The sequence below is a fragment of the Crassostrea angulata genome, chromosome 5, assembly GCF_025612915.1.
Source record: "Crassostrea angulata isolate pt1a10 chromosome 5, ASM2561291v2, whole genome shotgun sequence".
Taxonomy (NCBI): domain Eukaryota; kingdom Metazoa; phylum Mollusca; class Bivalvia; order Ostreida; family Ostreidae; genus Magallana; species Magallana angulata.
Window position 1 is genome coordinate 46886280 of NC_069115.1, and position 21955 is coordinate 46908234.

Genomic DNA, 21955 nt, shown 5'->3' on the forward strand with positions numbered 1-21955 from the left:
ATAAAGATTAAAAAAAAACGGGAATTAATTCCTTTGAAATATTGTTTATTTATTTAACAAAGCTGTATTTTACTTATTAATAAGTGAAAATATATTGGATGATTTTCTTTTCGTTGCACGTATGTATTTTGTTTATAATGACAAAGTCATTTTGATGAATTAATAAAGAAAAAAAAAAGAAAGAATTGTTATACTTGCTTCACGACAATTTTTTGACCTTATACTTTTTGCAAGAATTTACAGGGTAAAAAGATTTACTCTTGTCTATCAAAAAGTCCATCAGTCCTGGTTGTTTATTTTACTTTTTAAGGAGTTTGTGTTTAGATCTCTAGAATCATTGTTTTTAATTCGCAGATATGTTTAGTTATTGGGAAGTTAAAATGCATATTCACATGAAATTCTGATTCTGTTTTATTTTGAATAATGCACTTTTAATCTAAAAAGAATGACAAGTATTGCAGAAATTAGAGAAAGAGTTCATTAAAGCAACTCTTATGATTATCATATTCCAATTGAGATTTTTCTGAACCTAAGTAATGAAAAAGGACATGTCTACATTTGCAGTTTGACAGGAAATCCTCCATTTATCATCTGGTTGTGATAGAAAGTCTCTTTAAAAATATGTACTATTTAGGCTCGCTGGTCAATAAATTACATGTAAACATCTTGCAGTATATATTTGCATTCTCAAGTGTCTTTGCCTATTATAACATTACGTATCGAATTTGTACTATATAACCCATATAACTTCCAATGACGCCAAATTGAGGCGCCATTGCTAATTTATATTCACATATTTAATCGTACAATGGCTAAAAGCATAACTATTAATATATGTATAACTATAAGCAATAATGATTCATTCTTTGAATATTATAAAAGGGATAATTTCAGTCGGGGCGTGATCGAATTTATCATAAAGCCCTTCGGGCATTATTGGATTTGATCACGCCCCGACCGAAATTATTACCTCAGAGTATTCAAGGAATGATCCCTTATTCATTAAATAAATGAAGTAGGATTAATCAAGTCGTTAAAAACTTAAACTGTTTATTAGCATACATATGATTTCTGTAAGAGACTGAGATGATACATAAACAACCCCCCCCCCCTATTTACATTTTTCGATATTACATTTTGTGTTGATCTCGATGCAAAATATAATAACGCAAAATCTTATGATAGAAAGTGGACTAACTATAGCTTAATTTGTAATTTGTAAATATAACAATATAATGTTACAGCTAATGTTGATCATAGATACCAAAGGAGATATCAACAGCGAATGTGTCACTCTTGGTCTTAGTGAATGCATACTGATCTAGATTGAATCCATCTTTATACTGTATACTCATTTTGAATATATTTTAGGGAATAAAATAACATTTACTGTAGGATGAAAACGTTTCAGGTCTTGAATTTACTCCATATCAGTGTAACTTTTATTGTACGATGATCTTTAAATCATAACTGACATGTTCTCAAAATTAACCTTGGTATTGCCCTATTCATCATGATATTTGCAAAAAAAAAACCAAACAAAAAAAGATTTATTTGCTGTGCATGTTACATCGCAATTTTGACATGCCATCAAAATAGCTTTTGCTTGCCATTTTCAATCAATCAGCGGTCATTACTATATAATGATGACTAGCTCCAATAAGATATATTTTGTTATTTTACGATATCAACACATAATTGCACTCGTGGTTACCTCTAATATACCCATTTCAAAATGGATTCATAAATACATTGCATAGTATTATAAATAGAAAATAGAAAACTAGTATCTCTGGAAAAAAAGCCCAAACTTTATTACATTTTGCGCTTATCTCAACGCAAAATGTAATAATGGGAATTTATTACATTTTTCGTTATTACTTTTCGCGTCGCTACAACCCATTCTGAACAAAACATTAAAATTGCTGCCCTTATAATTCTTCAGTGCTATCAAATTTCAGCTTGAAGGCGTTTTAGAGTATCATGAATGCCGTTTTTGTGAATTTTGCGAATATTGCATGCAAAGTAAATAAATCAAAGAATAATTCGCGAGAGTTATAGTTGTTGGATTTATATCAGTCGGCCATGGCTATTAAAACATCAGCATCTTCCTTTTATTTAAAACAACGTTAATAATTTGAGTAAATGTGAAAAAAAGTAGAAACAGAATATATACATTCTGAGGTATATACCATATTTGGGCATGACCATTAAAGGAATACCTCGGGTTGTATAGAAAATTTCTATTTGTATTGCAAGGTTATCGTTGAGAATTCTAAATATTATGGATGATCGATGAAATTTAATGTTTGATTCGAACTAAATCTACTATGGCAGTTATCGGTAACTTCAGTAGAAAGCATATACCTCTGAACGTTTTCATGGAAATCTATACCTCGTTATGTGATATAAACCAGTATGTGTGTGTGTGTGTGTGTGTGTGTGTGTGTGTGTGTGTGTGTGTGTTTTAAGATATTATGCTGACGTGCGTGCAAGATGCAGTACAAATGTTTACACTATTAGTATTTTTAGCATCACCGATGTGAAAAAGCTGCAATACTTGCGTCCTAAAGTACACATAGTGTATGCACATAAATTGGGATGCTAGGTTATTCAGGGCTCAATTTATCTTAAATGTGTCTTGATTTATAAAAGTAAATTCTAATAAATGTGCATTATACCAAGATGTTATGATATGAAAGATCATTAATACTATTATCCTTCTTTCTTTCAATTGTACAATGTGGCATAGAAATACAGCTATATTAAAATCAGCTGTAGAATGTATACGTACATGTAATTGCTAAATTTGCGGTATCAGTATATACGCAAAATGCATACAGTCATATGAATACGAAAAATAAAGACAGCAATTGAAACCTTTGTAAGCTTTATGCTTAGATTAATAATTTTAAATGTATTAAATTTCGAAATAAAAAAAATTATGGAGATCCCGGGTTTTTTTTTTATAGGAAACTCCACCCTTTTCGCCCCCCCCCCCCAGAAGTTTTTTTTCTGACAACCATCAAAATAAAAACATGCAAGAAATAGAGATATTTAGAAAAATGCAATTATCTTGGATGCTTATTCGTGGGAAGAAGACGGGATGAGGTTGGGAGTGGAGATCAAGAGTACATGTATGTATTGTTTATTTTAGTAAGATCCTACTACTCAAATAGGGACGAGGGTGCACATTTCTAACAGTTTACTTAATTGTTATAGAAGATACAAGCTTTTAAATACAAGTCTTTGTAAATCTAGAAACATGTGAATTCGTTGACGGCATATTCTCCTTTTATTCGAAATGCGTACACAAATTACAGTCCGTCTCAAGTTCCTGTGTCAATCATTTCAGTCAGTTTCATAATAAAAAAAAATCCGAGTACCTATCAGCAAAAATTGACGTTTTCCAATTTTTTTATCCGTAGAAACAGAAATGGATAATATCTTACAGATAAACCTAATATCTTTTAACTTTTCAGAAGTTCTCAAAACACAAAATTTTTAAAATTGTTGTTCGGGTACCCAAACGTTGTTCGCAAAACCATTGTAAAATCCCAGTAAAAAAATATATGTAATTAAACCTTGAAGGACAAATTCTCTGAACATCAATTTTAACAGAACTGCTTGTAAACTTTGTTTTTCTGGTCATTTTGAAGCGTTGATTCCGTATTAAAGATTTATTATATATCAATGAACACCTTTTTAATAATGTCAGAAAATATTGGAAAGTAAGCAAAGTTTTTCTCTGTATTTAAAAACGCGACCGCATGCGCAGATACAGAATTATTTTTTCTACGGGGATCCGAGGGTTAATTGTATTTGTCAGGGGGATTCCAAGTCCTATTTTCGTAATTTCACTATTTGGATTTAAGAAGTAGAGGGAGGACCGCGCATGACGACCTACAACCCTGACCTGAATAATTTTATTTTTAGATAACGGCAAGGAATTTGTAAACAATTTAACGATCGGGTAAGTTGACAGTGCTTTCTAACTCTCTTTTCCCTTAAAGAGGCATGGTCATGATTTTGGTAAAAAAATATTTTCCCAATTCTATTGTTTGCAATGCTACATGAAGGCATTTTTAATAGGCCGCCTAAATTTGAATGTCATTCATTGAGTTATAAGCGAGTTACAGAGCTTACAATTCTTTAGTACATGTATTTTGACTGATTAACAATTTGATCTGATCAATATTTTGACTGTTGAAGTAAAAATTCAAGTTTTAGACCTTAAAGAAATGTATTAAACGTAATGGAACAATTCATTGATGCTTATAGTTAAAATGAATAAGAAGATTTTTTCCCAATTTTATTGTTTGCAATGCTACATGAAGGCATTTTTAATAGGCCGCCTAAATTTGATTGTCAATCATTGAGTTATAAGCGAGTTACAGAGCTTACTATTCTTTAGTACATGTATTTTGACTGATTAACAATTTGATCTGATCAACATTTTGACTGTTGAAGTAAATATTCAAGTTTTAGACCTTAAAGAAATGTATTAAACGTTAGGAACAATTCATTTATGCTTATAGTTAAAATGAATAAGAAGATATATACAAGGTAGCTTGAAAAAAGATTTTTTACATGTATATTGAACTGAGTATGTAAACAAAAGCAGGACACGAACCTTGTTTACATAACAAAGAATTGTGAGCCTTGTATCTTTCTTATAACTTTACGACTGACTCTCAAAAAAGATGGGGGATAAGATAGCGAAAATGCCCATTCGGTTTAGTTGTGAAATACAATTTTGAATTTAATTTTTTCCATTTAAATCTATTCAAATATATTATAATACAAGTTTACAAAAGCACAATTTCTAACTGTATTTAGTTTTTATCATACTTAACAAACGATAAGAAAAAAAAATTGCCTTATATTTTTGTGGTATTGAACCCATAACATATAAACCCTAGATTTATGAGGTATGTTTATGTCAGGCGCTCTAACCACTGAGCCATTTCAGACACAATAAAGTAGACTGTTAAAATACTATGTCTTACATTGGCCACGAATTTACGGACTTGTATTATTTTTTTCAAAAAGTCGAATTGTTGGGATACAAAATGATATTTTTAATGTAAATTTGGTCATCTCTCCACGTTTTTGTTGATTGAAATCGAGTTGTTTTCCATAAGACCTTATTAAAACTGGTATGAAAAAAATATGGGGCACAGACCCACTCTATGAAAGAAAATGCCTTGAAGTTCTTAAAAAATGACACTTTTTGCATGTTTCGATAATACGTACATACGCCTATTTGAGTCAACATATTCAAAATATTGAACTTATTTATATGTTAAAAATCAATGATATATTGATCATATAGAGACAAGCAGAGAGTCAGTCTTTATTTAGAGGTCGCATCATGAAGCTATCACGTGACCTGGTATCGAGATTAACGGAGACAGCCGAGCATCTGATTGAACGAGACTAGAGTTCATTATTGTTTGGATCCATACACTTTTTGAAATATTTCGAATACCGATACATAGTTTGATGAAATCAATTCTATTTTTAAATATTACACAACATGATTCAAAAGAGGTTTTCTCGAAATTTTTGTCGGAAAGGTCCGAGAATTCATATTATAAAAATGTGTGTACTTCAAATAGAGATTAGAAACTACTTGCCAAGCAAAATAACATATCGTTGATTTTAAGATAAATAATTATCGATAAAATCAGCTACCTTCAGTTCTTCAATGTTCAACTTGACACCAGCGTCGATTATGTCATTACAATATACTCAGTGTCAGATCTAATGAACACTAATTGGTTTAAATATCAACGTGAAAGTGTTTCGCGTTTAAGATCTAAGAAAATGAGTATTTTATAAAAAAAAAAAAAAAAAAAAAAAACCCTGTAAAAGAATTTAATTTTTATTTCTCTCTCTGTGATGATAATCCCCACTTTCAAATCTGCACTCGGTGCAGAAATCGGTGCCATGGCCTCCTCGAAATGACAAAACCTGCGCTCGGGTTCACAGAACTTTCTGATCGGGGCTAAGAACCTTCTGGTCTCTATCGGAGATGTTCCTGTATTATTATTTTTTGGGGTTAATTTTTCAATTTAAACAGCCTCTTCTTTTATATTTGAATGTGAATGAAAGGATATTTAAAAAAAAAACTGTGTTGCGTTTAGTTAATAAGTTTCTTGAGGAGTGAATTAAAAATGTTATATCTAGAGCAGACTTGCATATTCCGATCACGTACGTTTGGGTGAAATTTGCCTACTTACTACATAGAAATTTTAAGTACACCTACACTTTGACCCTTGCGTGTATGTGTTGACATTGCATGTCATATCGGACATTTACAAAATAGATACATCGACACACCGTATTGTTGACATTTACATGACCAAGCTTTATGTCTACAATAATGTTTTTAATTTCACTACACTCTGCTTAGTTAGAATAATCTAACTGTGTCTCGGGACAGGCCTTCACCACAGTTAAAATGCCTCCCATACATGTATACCCGTATTGTTGCAAAAATTGCAGATTCGCTCCGAGACGATTTTGGAGAAAATTAATGAAGCTGCATTGAATATACTTCATAACAAACCATTTTGAGGCTGTAAATACTTTTCATCTTAGAATTTAATTCATATTAATGAAGAATTCAACACTTTTTCTCCAACGTGTTTTACTCGCTTCAAATTTACACACTATGTTGACATTCAGAACTCTTGCTATTTTTCATATTAAATGCACGGAGTAAGAGTTATTTCCCGTATTTTCTTTGATGAACAGAATATATAGCAAATGAAAATTTATACTTGTTTGTATTATCGTTTCTGGATTTATCCATGTAAATGTGATATTGTACAAACATATTAAATAACAGGCCTCTCGTGATTTAACGTGAATGTAATGCGCATGCGCAAGATCGTAAAATAAAAAATCCAGACGATAACAGATTTCCGGTTTTTTTAAAGGAATTTTCGTTGATTATTAATTATAATTAGCGAAGCTTGATTGAGAAAAAATAAAAACAAATTGGTAATCTTCAAGTACCAATGATGTTTAAAATATATAAAACAACAGATTTCTCTGTATTAAAGCCCCAAAAAACGAGTCTATTATTTTGATATAGTAGTATAGATTCGCAGACTGATGTTTACATGTACATGTATAGTTTGTTAAAGATATACATTAATTCACGTGCAATAACATATATAATCTTTCGAAGTTGCAAAACACTTTTATTAACACACCTAGCTGCAATTAACTTCAATTCCTTGGTCGCCTTTGTGAACTTGACACCAAAACTCTACCCAAAAGGATATTCCTCCACAGGCTTTTCTCATACCTCTACTCCCCGGCTTGTAAGCCATACGGATTCATTCCGGACATAATCTCTATCCTTTCAAAATACAGTCTCCTGAATCATCTCCTACTCTACCTAGACGAAGGATATTTCCCCCCGAAACCAGAATGGAAAATTATCGTGAAAGCCTCTGTGCTTGAATTTCATCTTCATTCCAGACGTCAACGGATGATTTCAGATCCCGACTTTATGCTATTCAACATCATAAATGCAGGAAAGCCCCCCACTGCTCTCTGGACAATACCTAGACATATCTATGAAGTGGAACTCTGCAAATTCATTGTTAAACTGTGGACGCTTCAAGACATACCTCGAGAAACATGTCTCCTGTGTAACTCTTCCTTTACCAATGTTTTCGAGCATGTTACCACTTCTTGTGCAGATACATTATTACTTCGAGACGCCTGGTGGAATACTATCATCAACGAATTCAGTGTTGAGTTAAGTGCTGACTTGTGTGGTCTGAACCAACGTGACAGTTATCTCTTCCTCTTAGGAGCAAGATCGTTTTCCGCCATTACCGCTGCACATGACAGCAATGACTTTCATTTGTTTAATTTTCGGTTCGTTAGAGACGCTGCAGCGTATTACTTCAAAAGGATCCGCCCCATTATGCACTGACTTTTTTTTTTTTTTTTTTTTTCTTTTCTTTTCTTATTTTGTATATATCTATTTTCACTATGTGTTGAATTTATAACAGTGTAAATACGTTATGCTTTACAAAATCTCCTTAAGGAGGAAATAAAGAGAGAATGAATTACAATATACTCAGTGTCAGATCTAATGAACACTAATTGGTTTAAATATCAACGTGAAAGTGTTTCGCGTTTAAGATCTAAGAAAATGAGTATTTTATAAAAAAAAAAAAAAAAAAAAAAAAAACCTGTAAAAGAATTTAATTTTTATTTCTCTCTCTGTGATGATAATCCCCACTTTCAAATCTGCACTCGGTGCAGAAATCGGTGCCATGGCCTCCTCGAAATGACAAAACCTGCGCTCGGGTTCACAGAACTTTCTGATCGGGGCTAAGAACCTTCTGGTCTCTATCGGAGATGTTCCTGTATTATTATTTTTTGGGGTTAATTTTTCAATTTAAACAGCCTCTTCTTTTATATTTGAATGTGAATGAAAGGATATTTAAAAAAAAAACTGTGTTGCGTTTAGTTAATAAGTTTCTTGAGGAGTGAATTAAAAATGTTATATCTAGAGCAGACTTGCATATTCCGATCACGTACGTTTGGGTGAAATTTGCCTACTTACTACATAGAAATTTTAAGTACACCTACACTTTGACCCTTGCGTGTATGTGTTGACATTGCATGTCATATCGGACATTTACAAAATAGATACATCGACACACCGTATTGTTGACATTTACATGACCAAGCTTTATGCCTACAATAATGTTTTTAATTTCACTACACTCTGCTTAGTTAGAATAATCTAACTGTGTCTCGGGACAGGCCTTCACCACAGTTAAAATGCCTCCCATACATGTATACCCGTATTGTTGCAAAAATTGCAGATTCGCTCCGAGACGATTTTGGAGAAAATTAATGAAGCTGCATTGAATATACTTCATAACAAACCATTTTGAGGCTGTAAATACTTTTCATCTTAGAATTTAATTCATATTAATGAAGAATTCAACACTTTTTCTCCAACGTGTTTTACTCGCTTCAAATTTACACACTATGTTGACATTCAGAACTCTTGCTATTTTTCATATTAAATGCACGGAGTAAGAGTTATTTCCCGTATTTTCTTTGATGAACAGAATATATAGCAAATGAAAATTTATACTTGTTTGTATTATCGTTTCTGGATTTATCCATGTAAATGTGATATTGTACAAACATATTAACTAACAGGCCTCTCGTGATTTAACGTGAATGTAATGCGCATGCGCAAGATCGTAAAATAAAAAATCCAGACGATAACAGATTTCCGGTTTTTTTAAAGGAATTTTCGTTGATTATTAATTATAATTAGCGAAGCTTGATTGAGAAAAAATAAAAACAAATTGGTAATCTTCAAGTACCAATGATGTTTAAAATATATAAAACAAAAGATTTCTCTGTATTAAAGCCCCAAAAAACGAGTCTATTATTTTGATATAGTAGTATAGATTCGCAGACTGATGTTTACATGTACATGTATAGTTTGTTAAAGATATACATTAATTCACGTGCAATAACATATATAATCTTTCGAAGTTGCAAAACACTTTTATTAACACACCTAGCTGCAATTAACTTCACCAGGTTTGATGAAATGACTGCTTGTCAATATACAGAAAGAAAAAATCGCTCGAAAACATTGCTTCCGGTTAATATGAACAATGTTATACTCTCCAAATAATTTCTCCGGTAGAATAGTTACAGAGGTATTTCAGCAAGTCCTGGTTTCATTTTCTGCAATTCCGGTTTATGTGACTTCAACTTGTCTTTAATGTCGGGCACGATTTATATTACATTTACTTTGAAAAAAAATAATACTCAAGTAACAGGGACCAATTTCTAAATGTAAATAACAGTAGTGATTCGGAACGAAATCAATAATGTCATTATGTCATCACTGTGACACTAAGGAAAGTGTATTCTCTCTCTCTCTCTCTCTCTCTCTCTCTCTCTCTCTCTCTCTCTCTCTCTCTCTCTCTCTCTCTCTCTCTCTCTCTCTCTCTCTCTCTCTCTCTCTCTCTCTCTCTCTCTCTCTCTCTCTAACATAAATCAGATGCTAATGAAGTGAAAACTCATTCAATACGTGCCTGCGATGATCAAGGTTATATTTTTAGAATTGTTTCGTAGTTCTTATTTTTATAGATTTGGGTTTTCTATTTATATAATAAGATGGACGTAAACCGTTATTTACATGCTATTTATAAGTCTTTTTGAATTTATAGATTAGTAAAATGTTTAATCTTCTGTTTGTGTAGATCTATCTCCGGATAAGTGAGGGGGTATGGTCAATTTCTGTCAACAGATCATAACATGTATTTCAGTGAAAGTAACTTATGCCGGTACCACTCATCGTCTTAAGGTGTAATTTTCTGTTATCTGACTCACCAACTAACACATCGTCCCGTGATACCATTATATGCCAAGGAACATGGAAAATGAAACGATAAACCAATTTACATGTGCTGAACTTCACACAATGGACCCACCCCCTAGCCCAATTTTCATTCCATGGATCTACATGCAGTTGTTAAAGGTTCCCAGTGAATTGAGCACAAAAGATGGGGTAGATTAAGTAGCTTAGTCTTATTCTTGAATCTATTTTTTTTAACCCTAAAAATCTTGAATTTATAAAAATCAAACAAAAGCATGCATGGACATAGTGGGAAGGGTCTGAACACATGGAAAATTTTTTTTAATTTAATTTACAGATAAAAAAGGCCCCAAAAATGCCTTGGTTCCACCCACCCCAACCTCCATTTCGGCAAACATAGATATCCCTCGACTCCTCCCCCCCCCCCCCCCCCCATTATGTGGAATGGAATTACCGCCAATAGACTATGTATCTTTCTTACATTCTTATGATGCTTACTTCTTTCTTCACATTTACACTTGCATGTCACTGTATTGTTTTCATATTCATGGTTATCCAGTTTCACTTACTCTTTTATACTTTATGGATTACCTAATTCTATGTTGTAATATTCTCTTCTTATTCATGTAACTCCTTACTTCTTAACGTGAATTCAATCGCACTTTCAACAAGGACTAATACAAGATGTATGAATTTGCATTATGACGCCAGGCGGCAGTGTGTTAATCAGTGTGTTAATCTAGAGTGGGTTTAACATCGGCACGTGCTTTACTCAACTGTGCTTTAATCATTCAGTGTTTACTGTAATTCAATTTTGAGGTGAGAAATAAGAGATCAGTAGAACCAATGGTACTGTTTTGTCGCAATCGTATCTTCTCGGGCCTTTCCGGCAAGCTCGGAAAACATATCTGATGTTGTTTTCCGAGCTTAACGGAAAGACCCAGGAAGGTAGTTCAGAAAAGAAAGCTATTTGTTATAATTTTTAAATTAGCTTGGCATTATAAGACCTAAGCTACTGTTACTTTTTGGCATTTTTTCAGATAATATGTAGATGATAAAACGAACTTCGCATGGTACAGTCTATCTACAGAAGTATTCCCAGAATGCCCTAATGTGAAGTCGAGCATGTGTATTGAAAAAACAACACAGCTAGATTTTTAAAAATGTCGGATGTTTTGCACTAAGACATTTCGCTCCAATAATTATATGTTTAGATCAAGAATTTTTTTTCCGAGACGAGGAAGGGGGGGGGGGGTGACGTATATGTACTAAGGGATAATTTATAATAATGTTTACATGGGAGAGGGGTAGTCCGAGGTCTTTTTTCAGTAAATTTACAATGTTAATTAAAAGAATTTGAATTTTCATGGGTGATGGGGTGACTGAACCACCCCCCCCCCCCCCCATTTAAAAAAAACCAAGTCCGCGTATCAGTTATATATTATCATCATTAGATTCATGTCTGTAAGTTACCGTCATGATCACTAACTGCATTTCATTTTTTGGTAGAGGTTACAAATAAACGCGCATGTCAAATGTCATTGTTTTTGTAGTATAACAGAATTTTTGAATTGCTCAATAGTCTAAGAACATCGTCGATTATACAAGACAAACGTTTCTTTAATTCATTTCCTAACCTTGGTTACATAGCGCTCTACCTGAACTGCATCTTCGCTAACCAAGGGTTTCCGATACACTACGCTTCTCATAAAACCCTTGTTAGCGAAGATGCCTGAACTGCCTTCAAGGTCGTAGCAGCTAGCCCAGCCACTAGGTCGTAGATATCTAGGTCTTTTGAACGGACCGCTAGGTTAGCCGATAGGTCTCAGATATTCACTTAAAGACTATTTATTAAAGACATAATTTGTTAATTTCAAGCGGAAATATACTTGTGCAAATTCATTGTAACTTATAGGATGAACAAAATATCACAAGATAAATAGTTACATGTTTGTTACAAATTGGTGACTATGGTTGCCATCTTGAATTTGATGCTTAGCATAAAATATTTAGGCTGCTAATATCTACGTAGTGTCTAGTTTGTATGAAGATTGAAATTTATAATTTAACAACTTCATACTGTGATGGTCAGACCGGTTCGAATACCGGCGCCAGAGAGCTCAGTTGGTAGAGATTCAGGTGGCCCGGTTTCGAATCCCGGTCTTGTCTGTCATTATTTTCTCGCATCCCGTTACATTTGGTGCCGTGACCAACCCTTGGAACTGATGGGTTAACTCTTGCAAGGGAAAGAGCCTTGGGTGATCTTCGAGAGGGAAGATCATTTAGGGGGAGGAATGTGACGTTCAGACCGGTTCGAATACCGGCGCCAGATGCACCCCTGCAATTGTATTCGGAATGAATTCTTTATCATTGCTAAGTATGTAATAAATCCAGAGGTGCTTGAATGAAAGTTCGCAAGACTTCCCCGAGATTTGTTCTTGATCAGTTCCTGTGAAATATCGAGCGGAAGTATAAATGTTAGGACAATATTCTCAAAATACGTAAGTACTGAAAACTACTGATCGTTTTTCTTATCATATCTTACTTTGATTTGTGTTAAAACGTCAAAATCTATTAAGATAGGAGAGTCAGTAAAAATACGAAGACCTTTGCCTTAGGTTTATTAAATAGACATAATTAAGCAATAGTTTCGAACAATTTGAAATCTGAAAAGATAATATATATTTCTTTATTTTTATAGTCTGTCCCAAGATATTTATGCAGCACATTTGGACGATGTTTATTAAAATTATTTATACCTGTGAAAGAAGTGCAATTATAATCCATGAAAGAGAAACTTTCCAAGATATCCTCATTGAAACATTATCATTTTTCGCTCGAAAAAATTCACAGGAACGAAAACATGTTTTACATGGGGAATGTTTACATCTTTTCTCCATTCGGAACTCCGAAGTCACTCGGAATATCTCGCGCAATTTTTCCACGTTATCATCCGGGCTTACTGTAATACAAAATCCCCGTAGACATCATAATTTTTAGCATTGTATTGAAACCTGATAACCTAGAGGGACTTTTCAAAAGCGAAATCTCGGAAATTTTTCATACTTTTGAATGAACATCGTTTGAACCCTGAGGTATTTATAAATATCGAGTAATTAAGGTGGGATAACACATCATCACAAAATGGCTGACCGCTGATCGAAACGACATTTCGTTTTATTAGAAGGATTTTATGGTCTGAAACATGTAACTTACTGCATAGCCGAGTGGATAAAGATCTGCACATCCCGAGTTTTAATTCCGCAGGAGCTTTTGTTGTTACTTACTGGAATAATTATTTAAGATATTTATTTTTTATTCTCAAACTGCAAATTTTTTGCTTATTTGACATTTGTACAGTTTATTTATCATTATATCTTTCATTATCAAAATATTTCCTGTTAATTTGATTGACTTTTTCCAGGTATGTTATTCCACTTTAAATTAAGCAAAATGTTAATCGAGTAAAATTAATCTTGGGACAGAGGATAAGAATTAGTATTTAAAAACATTATTCTGCAAAAATGAGGTCATGACGCACGGTTAAAATTTGTTTTACAGTTATCAGTAACTAACGAAAGATAGTCCTCGACGACGTCGCCGAGGGTCACGGCGCAGCGAAAAGTATAAAGAGTATGGATCTAACTCGAGAAAAAGCCGATACAAACTATAGAAATGCCCAATGGTAGAAAAAAATAAGTCAAAAGTTTTTTAAAAAGATAACCATAACAAACATGGATGATTCGTTAAAAGTACTAGCTAGTTAAATATGACCAATTACTTAAAGGTGGGTGACTAGTCGCATTTGAATGACCGAAACTAAAATGGGTTTTCTATGTACGTTACACCATTGAACACACGGGTTTCGTTCATTACTACACCGTTGAAATCAGTCTAAGTTGATAAAAAAAAGACTCGCATAGACTCACGTAGATTTTCTTTGCCAGAAGGAGTATGATTTCGCTTTATTTTGACAATTTTAGGGGGAACCCCGGGTGCGCCCCCTTGAATCCACCACTGGAAAGTTCTCCGTCTCGCTTGATACTCGACAGCTGGCATTTGAAAATTGATTGATCAATTTGTTAAGCACATTATACATCAAAAATGAAAATAATAAATTGTAATTTCGTGGAGGTTGTAGCTGTGGTACAGTTAATGAGGTGTGCTGACAAACGATTCAGAAATTGTCGTATACTCGTGTTAAAACCACGATTTATAATTATTTAGGAAATATTTTGTTAGTACATACTTTTTAGTATGTAATGCAAGTGAACGTTTAAACAAAATACTAGGCATCTGGAAAATAGCAAAGATTAGTGATGTCCTTTACAAAAGTTAGATTGAGAATTAAAATTAATTTTTGATCTTGACAAAATTATGCATGAAATGTGTACCTGAAATTGTCTTATTTTGTAATATACAAATTTTGTGATGATCTAAATCTTTGTAAAGGGCAGTGACTGATGACTTGAAAAAAAAAGTTAATTCATTAATATTTATTTTATAACTCCTAACAAAACAATTTAGTAACTATGACTACCAATGAAGAATCATATTTTTTTAACATGTCTTATTAAATCAATACAATTTCATAATTCACATGCACGTAACTCTGCATTTTTAAAATCCAATTAATACACTGATTCATAATTTTAAAAATAATTATGATGGATAGCTTACACTAGTAGTACGTGTAAAGGTTTTAATGAAACAGGACTTCCGGTTTTCGGATGGTGTTTCTAACATGTTTACATCACGTGAACAATTTATTCATAGCGTCCAAAATCTCAGGAAAAAAAATTGTCTTAAAATAGGTGTAAAAGCTGTTTGGAGTTTTTCATGATAAATGTCATAGAGAAAATGTGAAAACATTAAACAGTGTAAACTGTATCTTTGTTTGTTGTACATTGTAAACAAAATGAAATTTTGAAAAGAATAGAACGCAAGTAAACATGACCTACATACGCATTTAACCACTCCCATGATTACAAAGATTTATTTTTAGACATTTGTTTGTAAACAATATTTAAACGATCCACAGGAAGAGTCTGGTAGGTTTAGTTTCTGCTTAGTTAAGAACTAAGAATAAATTTTGAAATTCTAAGATAGGTTATCAACATTAAATGCAATGTTTAATACGAATCAATATATGTTTATCTAATAATATTAAAGATTAAACAAAATCATCGTAGCGCCAATATTAAGTAGCATAATTCAGCCAAAGTTATATCAATGCATAGTCGAAATTTAAAAATGACAAAGTATATGATAATTTAAATTGATATGACGCCGAGACCTGCATGGTGACGATTTGACTTTACACTGATACTCAATGTATTCTACACATAGACCAATTATATATATCTATTCCAACAAAAACAATATAACGAAACGAAATCACGTGTACCTCTTCATGAATTATTCAATTTTTGTAAAAAAAAAAAAAAAAAAAATTAAAATTTTCATTATGTCTTTGCATCATTTCTTTCACCACGAGACAATCTCGTTACAATGATCGCTAGTTATTTACAGAGTATGACTCAGTTATTGATCCTATTTTCTCGACATATGTTTATGTAAAATTGGTGCATAAGCAACCAAAAGTGTGCGTTTCTCCAAGGTCGTTCCATGCTAATAATGCTTCTTAAAGTTTTACATTTAATACTGATATAATGATCTTGGACTTTCTTACAACTATCGAACTGTAAATTTAGACTACTAGAGGATTTTATTAATAGCACCGAGTTTTTAGCTAAAATTGTAAACATGACACAAATGTAATGTAGATATTTACCCTTTATAACAACCATAGGTGGGAATAAATAATTAATTACACAAGTGATATGCGTATGCTACATTTAAATGTTTTCACTTTGTTAAATATTAATTTATGCTCATAGTAAGAAATTACAAGTTGGGGCCGGTTGTTTTGAGTTTAAAACAGATGTTTATAGATCAACTTGCGGATAGACTCTAGTATGGATAAGTTATTTAAATCTCTTACCTGTATGATCAGAGAGAGAGAGAGAGATAGAGATAGAGAGAGAGAGAGAGAGAGAGAATCTACATGACATATATACTTGGAATCCCCTATCTATCTTACAGATACTTCTTATAATACATTAATAAATTCCCGCAATTACGTATATCTATCTTTAGTGTTGTTTACAATGTGTTGTGAAATTCTGAAAGTCAAAATAACGTAGGTAAAACGCAATATCTTTTCTTGTATAACTTAAAAGTGAGATTGCTATGGATAAACTTGCCTGTATGTATGGCAGGATCAACCTTAAATTTTTTGTAACATAAATAATATTGAACAATTTTTTTAATTTATGAGAAAAAGTAATATGTTTTACGGTGCTACCGTTCTGGCGAGCGCAGCAAGAATTACACATACTGTACCTTGCATCATTGCCAACTTAAAGTTTTATTTAGGTATCAACGAACGTCAAAGAATTTTTGAGAGAGTATTGCTCTACAATAAGTATGCCAAAGGTACTAATCTTAATGGTTATGATACATACCGCGGAACCGAGAGATAGAGAGAGAGAGAGAGAGAGAGAGAGAGAGAGCGGTACCTGTTTGTAGGTGTGTAATTTCCCACTTTTAAATTTATGGTCTGACTATATGCAGTATCTACGTAATTTTTTTTACCTGTTTCTTTTTTCATTTTATTCCTTTTTATTTAGTTCAAAATGTCCTATTGTTTATTTCCTCCCTATTCATATACTTACCTGCCTAACGTTACTGTACATGTAGTTAAAAAATGGATGGATATGACAGTATAGTATGGCTCTTGCTAGTATATATATATATATAAAATCTCTATAATATATATTAAAAAACACTGGCGTCGGAAGCAAATTGAAAGTGGGGGAGGGGGGGGGGGGCTAGACTGATCCTCAGAAATACTGAGAGAAAAAATCTAATTCCCCAAATCATGAAAATCCTAATCCGGGGGGGGGGGGGAGTTTTGTTGTTTTTTTCAAAAATAGTATGCCTTTGACTCCAACTTCTCCATCTTTCAAACGTACATTACGGAACAGTTATATTTCCTGCAAAAAAAAAATGGGGGGGGGGGGGGGGGGGGGGGCTGAACCCTATATTCTGCTATGTGCAAAATGGTTAGGTCTAACTTAGCAAAAAAGGGCCCCCCTAGCCCCCCCCCCCCCGGTTCCGATCGTCGCCTATGAAAAAAGATTAAAAACAAATCATATGTCAATGAGGCAGGTATCGCAGACTTTACTGAAATAGCCAGTACACTCATTACAGATGTTTGATCCACCTCTAATTTATCGCGGGAAATATAGTGCGAGTGCACTGTGACGTCATCCATGACTTTGTTCGTCTTTGTTTACGTTTCTCGACTCAATACGAAGGTATGGAAGCATGTAACAAATCTTTTGAGTCTCGCCAAAGCATATGCGGTACTCAAAACGTGTCTTCAAACTTGAAGTCACCGTAAACTACGAGTTAAAAGTCGGCCATTTTTGGCATAGCACCACGGGTGAAAACATTAGAGAGCATTATGGGACGTAGACAAAAAATTTTGTTTGATGAACTGTAGATTTCGCTCGTTCTTTTTCCCGCGCACACTGGTTCTTAGAGCTCGCTTCGCTAGCCGGCGCTGCGCGCCGGCGAGCTGCGCTCGCTATTAAATCAGTTTGTACTTGTTTCATCGATTGTTTTCTGTCTACATTTTATCTTTAAAAACTTTTGTATGCTGAATGGAAGAAAGATGTTGAGTCTTCTACAAAAAACCATTTGCTTTTAAAATGAATTAAAATGAGCACTTTTCATTTTTTTCATACTTTCTAAAGAACTTTTTTTTTTACATCAAAAACGTTAGGAAGGAAATTACAAGAGGTGTAGACATTCAAATTTATAATGGTTGGGATTGACTACTAAAAATCAATGAACAATTTTTTTTTAATGTCATTTTATACTTACATAGATAAATTCAATAAACCAATTCGCTTTTTTCAGGTAAAGATGGTTGCATGCAGAAGGACACTCTTCATCTGTGTTTCAAAACACAAACCGTTTCAAGTTATTGCTCTTGAGATTATGGGAGTATTAATGAAAAGAAAGAATACAATATCTTTCAAAGTCGTCTAAAACATTACAGTGGTATTCCTTGTTTGTCAAAGACTAAACAAAAACCATGTTACCTTTACCTCAGAAAGAAAATTCATTGGATTCCTACTTCAGAACTCTAGATCTCAACAGGGAATCTGAGAGAAATGATATGCGGTACGAATGGCTGCGCTTGAGATCATTTTCGACTTTTCCACTGACTACCACTTCACACAGTCCTGTTCGGCTTGCTCGATCTGGATTTTACTATACGGGAAGAAACCAAGAATGTGTTTGTTTTTCCTGTGGAGTTCATAACTCGGATTGGACAGAGTCCAGTGTTACAGATATACATACACGACTGTGTTCAGAGTGTCGTCATTTAAACGGACATGACGTTACGAACATTCCTATTGGATCTAACAACAGCAGTCAATCCAGTCATTTGCTTTCCGAGTCTAGTAATAGAAAGGCAAGCAATAAAAATGCAGAGCGAAGAGTATTGGAAAACACAAACAGGAGCCAAAACTCTACACACACTCAATGTCAAGCTCCTAAGCAAAACCAGAGACCATCTATTCCGCGGTCTAACCATGTGAGAGAAATGTTGGAGCCTCTTGGGATAAATTTCGACAGGCCAAAGTATCCAAGCTACTCCGTTTTGGCAACAAGAATCAGTAGCTATCAACAATGGCCTTCATATTTGACTCAAACTCCAAAGGATCTTAGCATTGCTGGTTTCTTTTATGTTGGATATGGCGACTATGTTAGATGTTTCTTCTGCGGAGGTAGTTTTCAAATTATTTAAATAATTAAATAATTATGTACAATGTATTTAGGACGTATTTCATCAAAGGTTAAATATGTTTGTCATTTGAGATTCATTTTTATTCAGGTGGGCTGCGAAATTGGGAGCCAGGAGACGATGCATGGGTGGAACACGCCAGATGGTTTCAAAAATGTTCTTTTTTGCTCCAGAATCGCGGGGTAGATTTCGTCACACTCGTACAAAGCGTCCAAAGCGAACAAGCAGAGGCTACTTTGTCAGAAAATCTCCCATCATCCCTTGATATTGAGCAGCTTCCTGCTGCTGTAAAGGTTCATGAAATGGGTTACTCATGGGAGACTATCAAAGCAACATATATTCAGCTAAATAAGCCAGGTAGTTGTCCAATCTAATAAAATCCTTGTTTGAGTCATTAAAGAGGGTTGTTCCCCTATTTTGGGATAGCCATGTTGGTGCTCCTCTATTATGAAAATTATGCATCATATATTAATACTACTTGTAAATTCATATTTTACAATGCCAAATAAACTATTTTGAATAAAATAGTTAAGGGAAAATAACATATTTATAGACTATAATAAGGGACTATATTTTGTGGCGGAAGGTTATCATTTATTTTATTTAAGACATTGCCCCCCCCCCCACCACCACCACTCCTAAAAAAATGAAATTTAAAGATTCAAATGAACTTGTATCGCAATGTGTATCTGTAAAATGTTATATTTATATACATTGTTTCATTAAAATGAATGCTTTAGTGTATTTTCAATGCATTTTGTCATTAAAGTCTCAGAAACAGTTACAGTAGAAGAGCTAATAGACGAAATTCTGGCCGATAAAGTCACACCACCAAATCCGTCCGAGGGGAACAGTCAGGACATTGAGACGAACCCTCAAAGTCCATCTCCTCCAGCTGATGAAAATGAACCAAGTAAATCTCTCTCTCTCTCTCTCTCTCTCTCTCTCTGGAACAATATATAATAATTGTAAACATTTGTAGAACAAAGGAGTTATTCTGAATTCTCATCCTCTTAGGTAGAACATATACTGCTAATTCTACAGCTAATGCCGATCTGTCGAATGAGCTGAAATCACTGAGTTTAAAAGGTAATTAAAACAAACATGAACCTTTAAAGCTGAAAATATTTTGACGGAGATAGTTGTGAATTAAAGATATAGCTTAAATTAACAGTGAACGTAATACATACACGAAAAAGGGGAGGGCTATTATCACCTCATAATATTTAAAGAATGATTCCTTATTACTTATATTTATATAATTTTAGGCCATCGTACGATAAAATATTTAAATATAAATAAACAAACCCCGCTGGCGCCTCAATTTGGCGTCATTTGTATTATGAGTTATATTGTACCAAATCGATACGTAGTGTTATCACAGGCAAAATATAATCAATTACATCTCATAAGTGTGTCTCATTCATAAGAAATTATATGACGAAGCTCTGCTACTCAATCAACTTAATTAGATGTGACTGAATGGCATAGCTATGTCATCCAATCCCTTGTCCAGACGTTTTAGTTATTTTTCAGTTGACTGAATGGCTTAGCATTATCTAGTTAAAGTTTTTAAAAAAAAATAATCTATTATATGATATAAATCCACTTTTATCTTAACCTTCTTAAAGATACTTTTCAATTGCAGATGAAACAGAGGTTTTATTGGATGAAAATAGACGTCTCAAAGAGCAAAGACTATGTAGGGTAATATCAGTTTTTCAGCATAGTATGCTATTTGGTTTAGATCACATAGTCTTATTTTAGATATTTCTTATATATAGGAATATCCCGTTTATTTTTGTTTTAATATCATATGAAAGCAATTAAAATTAGTTAGAATAGCACCTTGATACGAACAACAAGCGAATACATTTTGTTCAGTCAGGCATCATCAGTATGATACTTTTTTTTTAGATTTGCATGGAGGAAGATATAACTATTGCCTTTCTGCCATGTGGACACTTGTGCTGTTGTGCCCACTGCGCACCTGCGATGCGCAAATGTCCGATCTGCAGAGCATTTATCAAAGGAACAGTGAAAACCTACCCAGCCTGATTTATTTTTCATGTATCTGTTTAATCACCGGACTTTAATTGATTGACATCTACAAGTATCGTTAACATAATAATGCTTGTTTTCTTAAACTCAGATGTACATATTTTGATCATAAAAATTGTTTTAGCAAAACAAATTTTTGCACTAAAATCTATTTCCTTTTATATTACTCGTTACGTTCGGTGTAATTTTACGTGAATACTTTTGATTGTATTGATACTCATTGAAAATGATATAGCATATATACCTATAATTTGTTTGTAATTCTCCCAATGGTTTGATTTATGATAATAATTCTTGTGAAAGTTTTATCTGTCAATTATAATAGTTAGTGTATTTGAAAGTGTTTGATTTTTTTAACATTAGAGGTTAATCATATAACAGAATTCAGTCATTATTGCTAATCCTTATATTCATTATGATAGTTTCATAATTCAACACAGGTAAACACACTTGGCATATATAAAATGTCGAAAATGCGTGTGCTGTGCTTATAAATTACACTGGTATTGTTGTCTGCAATTTTATATGTTGTATTTAATGCTAAAAAATAGATAACCTGCAAAACGATAATGTACCTTAAAGCATTTATACTGTAGTTTATTTTAATGAAAATTAAACAG

The 21955-nt window shown here is 33.3% G+C and overlaps 1 protein-coding gene across 1 annotated transcript; it reads left to right on the forward strand.

Annotated features, from left to right (window-relative positions):
• Positions 1–15410: 15410 nt before the first annotated feature.
• On the forward strand, positions 15411–21955 carry LOC128184385 (baculoviral IAP repeat-containing protein 7-like). The gene is made up of 7 exons (XM_052853833.1): positions 15411–15441; positions 18380–19257; positions 19365–19631; positions 20044–20187; positions 20292–20363; positions 20923–20981; positions 21192–21955. Exons 2-7 carry the CDS (start codon positions 18558–18560, stop codon positions 21330–21332), a joined length of 1383 nt encoding a protein of 460 aa, XP_052709793.1. The 5' UTR covers positions 15411–15441; positions 18380–18557; the 3' UTR covers positions 21333–21955.